The following is a 10,650-nucleotide window of genomic DNA, read 5'->3' as shown; positions in this document are numbered from 1 at the left end:
AAATTTGCATTAAAGTGATAATGAATTAATAATGTATATTGTAATCATTATTTTTTAACAGAATACGTGCTTCTCTTTATATTTCAGTCCACTTTCTGTTACGTATTATATCTTCAGTATTTTCTATTTACCTATATAATTATCTATTACTTTACGTAACCCCTTCCCCGGTAAAAATATGTCAGTCATTATCATCAGATCAAATCAAATTTTTTCGCAAATCATAATCTTCTCACTCTCACTCACTCTCCTCCCCCTTCTCTATCTCTCCCAATCTCTTATTTTCTCATTGTTTCCTCCATTGGGGGCGTCGCAAGAAGCCTACAATCAATTGCAAATCTATTTGGGGGGGGGGCTTCAAAATAAATCACAATGTCTTGCATAAATGTTGACTTCCAATTGCAGTCGAGGCTGGGCTGCCTCTTGTATTAGGAGTATAAGCTGATTTAATGTAGCTAAATTTTATCTGTGATTTTGTAGATTTTGTAAGAGAAATTGATTGCAAATATTTCTTGCAACAACGTTTGTCTCTATACCCCTCCCATCCTCTCCCCCCTCCCCCCCTCTCTCTCTCCCCCCTCTCTCTCCCTCTCTCTATCTCTCTCCCCTTATCTCCAATCCGACCCTTCAGTCTTTTTCTGTCTTCCCCCTTCTCTCTTCCAGTGTCTCATTCAACATTCAGAGATATATGAATGGAATCAGATCAACCTTTTCTGTTCTGCAAAAGAAAAACATAATTTATTGTATTTAAAATGAAGTACCTGTTTCACGTTTGGAACACATGTATATACTGTCTTGACAATCTAAAACTAAGAATGTTGTTATCTTACTATTTAAGATTGTATTGAAGGGGCGAACTTCTATTATCTTTTCTTTTTGTCATTAAGTGATGTATTCTCCACAATTGCAATTAATGACCATGCAACTTAGCACACATTTACTGAAAACAATATTACCTGTGTTTTATTCAAGCAATATTGTATGGTATTTTCTGATTGTGTCTATTTCATTGTCATTTCCTATATCCATTGACTGATATTGCACAAAAAACGCCAACATTGTCATCATTTCACATTATTTTGATGAGGCTTAAAGTTGCGTAGAAAATATGAGAACATGTAGAAATATACATTTATCCAAGTACGTGGTTACAGAGTCTTGTCCAATGGTGATTCAATCCACAAATTGGACGAATTCGGACTTATCGGGTATTGAACATATTTCATAATTTCGACATGAAATAAAAAAAAACACCTTAGTATGCAGTTAAGGGACCCGATGGAGAAAGAGTTGTGTATACACACAGGTCAAAATATCAAACGCAAGATCCGAATTCACGTTTTCGATTGGTTGAAATGAATTTACGATCGATTTTAAAGTTGCGTTTGATTTTAACTCTTTCCGCTACGGATCCCAGTGGGTGCTTCATAAAGCTGTTCGCGAAGTTACACACGACTGGAACATGTTCTTAGGTGCTACGTCAGATACATAGGGATGTATCATGTAGCACAAGAAAGGGTCACCAGTCATGACTGGAACATGTTCTTATGTCCTAAGTCAGCTACTTAGGGATAGATCATGAAGCACAAGAAAGGGTTACCAGTGAAGACTGGACCTGTTCTTAGGTTCTAAGTCAGCTACATAGGGATAGATCATGAAGCACAATAAAGGGTCACCAGTCATGACTGGAACATGTTCTTAACTGCTCAGTCAGCTACATAGGGATGTATCATGTAGCACAAGAAAGGGTCATGACTGGAACGTGTTCTAAGGTGCTCGTTCAGCTACATAGGGATATATTATCATATTGCACAAGAAAGGGTCACCAGTCATGTGTAAAGTTATTTTTAACTTATGAACAGCTTTGTGAAACACCCGTCCCCCCTCAACTGGTTATACAAGTAAATATATGCGAGTCTAAACGAAAGTCATAGATGGCAATCAACACATTCCAACGGTGTAATGACGAGTATCAATCTATCCTGAAATTCTACCGAACTTTTTGACAGTAGATATTCTAAAATAAATTTTCCGCTTTGAAGTTAGCCGAAGTCGAATCCGGAAATAATAATCTGATCTAATTTTATTTGATAGGAGTTAGGCATGACCAAGTGAAGTCGGTGTTTTTCAAGGTAAACCACACGATCCGAACATTTATACTTTGACAACATGACTACGCATGCTCTTTTTTCTTGTAAAACGCAAGTTTTCCTGCTTACAAAGATATGAATATATTCCACATGTTTTTTCATTGCTCTTAATGACAATGAACAAGTCAACAGTTTCATGCATACCTTGTGACCATATGATTAGCTTATTCAATTATTTCAGTCATACTGTTTTTGTCAACCTAAGCAAATAAATGTAAGAAATTACCATTCAAATGGGATACTGGACGGTTAAAACATGCACGGCAATGGATAACACACAAAGCATTAGATATATAGAACCATATATTCAGAACATTTAAATGAAATGTTGATAAATTTCTGAAATTGAAAGTACATCTCATGGAAAAAAGACATTGATGGTCGATCAGAGATGAGTATTTTACATAGTATAAATAAATTTGATAGCTTATTTACAATAGTCGAACCCTTATCGGTGAAACGTTATTCAAAAGACATTTACATCACACGAAATGTTTCAGTCATCGGTCAACAATCAGTCATAAGGATTTCATGGTTTATGGAAATATTCCCATGGTATTAATTGATGGACTGTCTCTGTAATCCTTAGGATATACAATCCGACTTACTGCTAGCAATGACTAAACATTAAATCATTCAATGTATTCTATTACTATAAAAACATAGGTAGCACACAAAGAACAAGCTCTATTTATGTTAATTAAGATATAATGAGGCTCATTGCTCCATTTTCAACCGATGACAAAATCATGGCTTTGATTATGTATTTAAGCAATTTTCTTTACACAGAAGTATATCTGAATTAATTTTGTTGGATTTGACTTCAAGGTAGAACTAATTCATCTTCAGCATGTTCAGAGAAATGTAAGTTATAGGCGTTCGTGACCTATCGTACTTTGATCAAACACTGCAGAGCTGAAGGCGTGACACACATCATAATATTGTACTGGCATCTGTAGAATTCGTTTCCTTGTTGGTACAGATATTTCCGCTCCGCAACCTCTCGTCAATACAAACACGCAGATTGGATAGTTCAATTAAACCCACTTCAAGTTTCACTTGATATTTCATGTGTGTTAGGGTTTAGTTTTCTCTGAGGAGTGAGCTGGTGCACAGTCTGCTCCCAGATGGATCCGACTTTATGGTCTAGATCTACGACATCTCCCAGCTCTTGACTTCATGCGTAGTATTCTAATTCACTTAGCTTTTGCCCAAATCGGATTTAAGCATGAGAGGAAGACCTATACATGAACAACAGCCGCAACATCTCCACTCTTTTCGACGCCGACTCCATTGAACTAACTAATAGAACCATGGTAATTTCCGTTTCAGAAGACATCTTTCCACTCGTAACGACGTCTGCCACAAGTCAGGATTTTCTTGAAAGCGACTTTAAAATCTCGGTTGGCGAATGCGTAACACAACGGGTTGCAAGTACTATTGATATAACAAAGGAAGTAGGTAAACGCGAAAAGGCTGTCATTGACGCAAGGATCGCAGAAACCCTTGACGATGATTAAGATACTGTAAGGTGTCCAGCACAGAATGAAGAAGCCTAAAATTGTGCTGAGGGTCCTGACGGCTTTCGCTTCGCGTAAATTTACCAGGACAGATGATAGCGCTTTGCCCAGATGATGATCTTTGTGTTTGAAGTTGCTCATGGCTGATTTAAGACCCCTTCGATCAGAGTTAAGGGATGAGCAGCTGTTTGGTCGTTTCATCGGGTGGGTTTCAGCGTCACAGTCTGAATACACAGAATGATTGTCGCTGCGCATCGATGTTGCCCAATTTGCTTTCTTGTTGTAATTATCAGGTGTTTTATCTCCGCCATTGCTATTTACATCGAACTCGTCGCTCTCGTCCGCCGAATTACACCTTTGTGGCAAGGGAGTAATAATATCGAACTCCTTGCCCATTTCTGAAGATGCTGTATCAGGAATATAATGATCTGGATCCTGTGGCGTCTCGTCAGAGTCTGTTGGCCCCGACACGCGATGCGTGCCGTTCTCCGTTCGTGAAGGAAATACATCGGTCATCGTTACATTGGTTTCCGTTCGACTTCGCCTCTTCTTTTTTGTGCGCATACTGAGTCTCCCTATAATCCTTGCCTGACGTCGCGTAAGTTTCCGCGTAAGGAGGTAAATGCGCGTATACAACACCAAGATTACGAATAACGGTAACCAGTATATTAAAATAATTGATCCCGCGGTGAAATATGCATTTTGAACAAACTGGACTTCACACTGATCCTCCTTTACCGTTCTTTTCCCCTCAATATACTGCCATCCGATGATCGGCACTCCAAAAAGGAGTAATGAAATAACCCACGTGGCCAGAATGAGGGCCATAGCTCGAGGTCTTGTCATTTGATGTCGGTATGTCATCGGAGCAGACAATGACCTGTACCGGTCAACACTGATGAGGAAGATACCTAAGACCGAAGCAGCGCAGCAGACATAGTCTAGCGATAACCAGACATCACATACATGAGGACCCATTGGCCATCTGCCCAGCAGGAGATACGTCGTATAGAATGGCATGGAGATCAACCCGACTAGCGAGTCCGCAACAGCCATACTTAAAACGAAGTAATTGCCGATGATGCGTAAACGACGTTCTCGCGCGAAGGCAATGATGACAAGAAGATTTCCGGCTACGGTAAAAAGACTGGCAAACCCTGCTGCAATGGCGGCAAGGGTGATCGTGGCGAGGCTAAACGATTGGGTTGGCTCCTCATCACCAGCAGATACGTTCACGGTTATATTCGCCAAAGGCTCCATGGTTGGTATCATTGCTTTATCTTTTCATTGGAACTTCTTCAACCACTATAATAGTAACAAGTGGGTTTTTCAGTGGATCCTCGCTAGGCATCCTCGGGTGAATGAGGCATGGTGAGCAATCCAGTTGTACTTTTGGTCGATCTCCTATGCTTTGACTACATCATCATCAAAATATCAGGCATCACGTGTACTAGCTGGCTCCTGCAAAATAGGGTATAGGGAAGAGGAAAAAATAAAATCAACGCTAAGTTTGCCATAACATAAGCGACTTTAACACGAATAAGCTGCACATTATCCCAACTTGGAAGACATGTATCCCACACCTTGTTCACATGCATATCTATGTGCATTGCGTCCCCAAAAAAGGAAACCGGGATTTCCATGTCTTTTTCTTCAAAGGCAAATGAAATATGATATAATAAAGCATTCAATTATTCCTCTTTTTGATACCTAATATGTGATAAATACTTCACGCATTAATAAGCAAAACGAGTTTGAAACTTTAATGTCAAAACCAGGTTGCGCAGAATTTTTTTTTGAAAAGATTGGTTTGTGTTACGACGAACGTGCTTATTCGACGATTGGTTCATTAGCATTTCTTTTGTATTCTTTGTTAAGATTCTCTCACTGATCCCTGAAATGAGCACGGATTCAGATTCACACGTGAGTTTCTGCGCAAATCGTTTCTGATATGCCTCAATATTTATTATTTGTAATCTGCCATGCGTGAAAAATTTGCTAAGCTGTAGGTTTCAAATTGGAGTTGAGATTCCACTTTTGCCATGAGTATCAAATTTATAGCAATCACATATCAAATAATTGTGAAGTCTATCTCTGAAAACGGGTTTCTTTTTTGTGGGACGCACTGTATATATATACAGTGCGTCCCAGAAATAACGAAACCGTGATTTATCGATGATTTATCATAACTTAATCACAAATACAATCAATAGACAAGTGACCCACCATTGTAAAGCTTAGAATCTCCTTCTTTATCTGAAATTACTCAGATTATTCCGCATTCACGCATGAGTGAGCAAAAACAATTTGAAGAAAAGATACCAAAAACTCATTTGGCGGGTGGTATCTGAATTTCAAAAAGAAAATCACATTCCTAAAAAGTTCAATATCTGCTCTTTTATTTGATACCTTAATCATAGAAAATGGTCAAGAAGTAAAAAAATTCTGTCCCCTCGAAACAATGCTTGTATTTCCATAATTTCATTAAATAAACGTGTTTTCACCGGGGACCCACAGAAGCTATCGCACGGTGAACAAAAGACTTAATGCATGGCTGATCGTCAACAAAACGAAGTGTCGAGTGACTCGGAACGCTAGCCTGTAAAACCTCTTCATTTTATGAAATTATTGAAATTCAAGCTTTATTTCAAATAAGCAGAACTTTGTTATTTCTGGACCATTTCCTGTAATTCAGGTATCAAATTAAAAAACAGATATTGAATATTTTTTTTAATGTTGTTTTCCTTTTGAAACCAAGATACAGCCCGCCAAGTGACTTTTTGGTATCCCCTCTTCAAATTTTTGCTCACTCATGCGTGAATGAGAAATAATCTAAGTAATTTCAGAGGAGAAAGAGGAGATTCTAAGCTTTGCAATGGTAGGTCACCTGTCTATTGCATTTGTGATTAAGTAATACAAAAAAATCATCTATAAATCTCGGTTTCGTTTTTCTGGGACGCACTGTATAATGATGATATACAATATTGGAAACCTGATTTTTCAGTATGAAAATCTCCTCGGTGTGGTTTACCACAGTGCTGTTCACATAATCATGTTACTTTCACATTCTCCCTCATGAGAGTAAAGGGGGAAAAAACACAACATTTCATAACATTGAAGTGACTGAACACTGTATTGGACATATATATTTCCTTATGGCATGGTTATCTGAAATTCCTTATCATAATGCCTCTAGATTATAACATGTACTAAAACATAAATATATAGAGTTGGGAAGTATATTATTGAGGACATTCAGTATTTCAGAATTCTCATACAAGAGTTTGGGGATTTTTTAAATGTCTATCTAAATACATTATAGAAGAAATACTGCTAATTTACAAATAACCACATCCACAAAAGTGCCTTATTTTATTCCTCTAGACTTCTAACTTGTAATAAAACACAAATATAGAATTGGGAGGTATATTAATAACCTTCTAGTTTGGATAATTCTTGGACAAGAGTTTTTTTTATGTATATCTAAATGCATTTTAGAAGAAATACTGCTAATTTACGAGTAACAGCATTCACGAAAGTGCGAAGAATTATTAATGAATTAATAACTACAACAACAATGATGTAACAACTCGCTGTAATTCTGACCTAGATCATCATGATAGACGATGGTTATATCAGTATCAAACAGCCCATTATTGGGTAGTGTATGCCAGTAGTTTCTATCTGTACCGGTTCAATTTACTTCTAGCAAAAGACGGAGTTCATGGTGGTCGGGCAATAGCTTTCGAGACAAAATGTTTTTAAATCATCTTAATTTTTTTTTTTATCACTTTTTTCTTTGTTATGTTGTGTTTGTAATTTAATTATCGTATAAACAGAACTAAAATTTCGTGAAAATGCTGACAAACTTTACAGGCTTATAGCTTTAACTGCGCTCGGATACCGTAGAGCCAAATCGAATTTAATCGCGTGGCATACTACAATGTACTACAGTGGCATACTTCAATGTACACTGTAAAAACGCTGTTTAAAATTTTAAGCCCGTTGTTTAAGCCCGTCCTTCTAACAACTACTATTTAAACTTTTTAAACAAGTTGTTTAAAATGTTTAAACAATTACAAAAAACGTTTAAACAATTTGTTGTTCGAGTGACAGGCTTAAACCAATATCTATACTGCCCATTTTTGGCAAAAGGAAGCAATTGACACATCAGTCAAATTTGAGTTATTGTTGTTTCTAAAACACCCTTTGCATGTTGCACGTTCAGGCAAAATTTGGGGAAGAAAAGATCGTTCTATGCAAAGATATTGAAGAAAATATGCTGTTAAACTGCATTGACGCCTATGTAAATGACAAACGCACATTGCTCATTTACAGCTAATGATAATTTTGTAACTTGCTTCCTTTTGCCAAAATACGGCGGTATACTTTCACATTTCCAAGACCAGTACTGAACGTATCTTTGAAGGGGGCCGCATATGGGTAGAGTTTTGTCGCTTGCAAGTGTATTGATCGGGGAGACGATGTTACCTGCTGGCCTGGTAAAGCCATGTCCTTGAACTTGGATTACTGCTGATTCATGGTTTTCATTGAAATTGGACATCGTCTCGAATATGACGGAGGACATTTAAATGCCATTTGACCACATTTTAACCTCACACGCTCCATATTGAACCTTCACATAATTATGTTATAATAAATGTTATCAAGAATTAATCAATGAAGGATATAAGGATACCATTCAGTGAATTTATTTATTTGTCTTTTTTCATATCATTGGAAGCAAACTTTGAAACGCGGCAATTTATGATCACTCTTATCTTAAAGATTAGAGAATTTGGCATGTGGGCTTTGACAGTTGAACAGTTGGGAATATAGGAATTGAGGTGATTGTCCAATTATAATACGGCTGCACATTTAAGGTTCAACGGTGCAATCTGCACCCTCTTTTCTTCCTGTTTGCAACCGAAAATACCAGTTTACACCCCCCCCCCCAAAAAAAAAAGTGCAACGTTGTACCTCTTAAGATCCATTAATTCTTGTGTTCAAATGGTACGAATTCATACCTTTCCTTTATAAAAGATACTCCACATGATTGAAAGGACATTATGTTTTATTGTTTTGAGTTGCCATATTATTTTAATCTGTGTACATGTATAATGATGCTGCTGTTTATTATATTGGATGTAATAATTACTTCTTTCGTTTGTTTTCTACTGTTTTACGTCAACCGAGAAATTTGCTCTTCTCTCTCTAATAATTTTAGGCATTAAAGCCTAACCACGTACTCTTCACTGTAGGCTACGTGGGCGGAAAGTATGTAACCAAAATGTATTTTGAGGGAAAATTCGGTGGTTTATATGGCTTTATAGTTAAGTAAATAAAACTATTTTACTCCCTTTTAAAATGATGAATAATTGGCATTTTAAAACAAAGTACAATTGTAGAAGTCACTGCTACTGTCAATCTGGTTTGAGGCCTACTCGGGACACTCTTTCCTCCTACAAAATTCATCATGCTTTTTACCATATCCCTGTTTCTCTCTCTTTCTCTCTGTCTTCTCTCACTCTCTCTGTATTTGTGAAAGGGCTCGGTGTAAAAATGGCAGAGGTAAAAATGGCAAAGGTAAAAATGGCAGAGGTAAAAATGGCTGAGGTAAAAATGATAACACTTGAGTTGGTATTTCTTTTTTTTTCCTGGACTTACATGCACGGCCTTCTCATGTCAAATCGCTCTTCTAATATTCAAATTTGAAGCACACTTTTGATCCCAAGTATTGTACAGGGGAAATTCACACTGACAAAGTTTATTGTAAAAATAGCAGAAAATAATTAAAAAGATATTGGTGAGGGTCTTAGGGAATCCATCAAAGATTTAAAAAGCTATTAGAATTTTAAATTTTAATGGGGACGTCATTTGTCAGCAGTTTTCCCCCATATATGGTGTAATAAAAAGTATCAATGAAATGTCTTTTTTTATGAAAATGGTTTTTATTGTACCTTAAGTATATCAACATACAAATAATTTCATATCCGCTCCTGAAATATTTGTTTAGCATTCATGAACCACTGATTAATAAATTGAAAAGTATACATTTTGGTGCATAAAATACGGGGCAGTTGTTAGTATATGACGTTACAGATCAAAGACTCAAACTTGTAATTACTTTCTTAATCTTTGATAGGTTTTCCGCAAACCTTCACCAATATATTTTCTGCTATTTTTATTTGTCGGGGTGAATTTCCCCTTCAAAACAGGTCGATAGAATGGTACCTAAGAAACACATATACATTTAAATCCCTGATTCGCTACACATTTCAAAATTCATGCGGTAACCATTACCATAGAAACCAGTATAGGAACCCCACATCCACTTGGACTAGCTGCAATTATGAGGTATTGCTGAAAAAATTAACACTAGATGCTATTATTATATCATTTACATTAAACTATATACGTTTCATATCAATATCTATTCAGATCCATTATGATGTTGAAATATGAAAAATTACTTTTATTACAGAACGTTTTCTTAATTTTTCTGTTATCCAAGTTATGCAAGTGGTTCAAAGAAATCCCGAACTTGTCTATTTCAGTGTGTTAATGGTAGCGCACATTGGTGTTTACAAATTCGTTTGGTATGTATGTGATGAAGTGCTGTTCTACTATACGAACTGGCCAAGATAAATCCTTTCATCACTCACTAATTGAAATCATTTTGGCATGAAAATGTTTGAGTTTAATCATATCAACGATAAAGTATAGACCAAATATGATGAAAAAAATTCAAATAATATTTAATCAGTTCATAATACTCATTTCGTCGATAGAAGTCAATTCAAGGCCAATGATTATGACTGATATTAACCGGAAAGGCTCTGTCTTTTCCTTGTTGATGTAGCATGTCATGATCTTTACCTCTGTCATTTTTGCCTCTGCCATAATTACCTATGCCATTTTACCTCTGCCATTTTTACCTCTGCCATTTTACCTCTGCCATATTTACCTCTGCCATTATT

At 36.6% G+C, this 10,650-nt stretch overlaps 1 protein-coding gene across 1 annotated transcript; it reads right to left on the bottom strand.

Moving 5' to 3' along the window:
- Positions 1-713: 713 nt before the first annotated feature.
- LOC129259982 (muscarinic acetylcholine receptor M4-like) lies at positions 714-5,038 on the bottom strand. Its single transcript, XM_064114453.1, has 2 exons — positions 1,693-5,038; positions 714-1,615 (listed from the first exon to the last, which is right to left on the bottom strand). The coding sequence occupies exon 1, from the start codon at positions 4,940-4,942 to the stop codon at positions 3,479-3,481; it is 1,464 nt and encodes a 487-aa protein (XP_063970523.1). The 5' UTR covers positions 4,943-5,038; the 3' UTR covers positions 714-1,615; positions 1,693-3,478.
- Positions 5,039-10,650: the final 5,612 nt, after the last annotated feature.

This window comes from Lytechinus pictus, unplaced genomic scaffold, assembly GCF_037042905.1.
Source record: "Lytechinus pictus isolate F3 Inbred unplaced genomic scaffold, Lp3.0 scaffold_19, whole genome shotgun sequence".
Lineage (NCBI taxonomy): Eukaryota > Metazoa > Echinodermata > Echinoidea > Temnopleuroida > Toxopneustidae > Lytechinus > Lytechinus pictus.
Note: the sequence above shows the minus strand (reverse complement) of the source record. Positions and strands in the feature narration are given on the sequence as shown.

What these genes read in the sequence shown, in the direction of transcription:
- LOC129259982 (XM_064114453.1), bottom strand. Translation starts at nt 4,942, where the DNA reads ATGATACCAACCATGGAGCCTTTGGCGAATATAACCGTGAACGTATCT.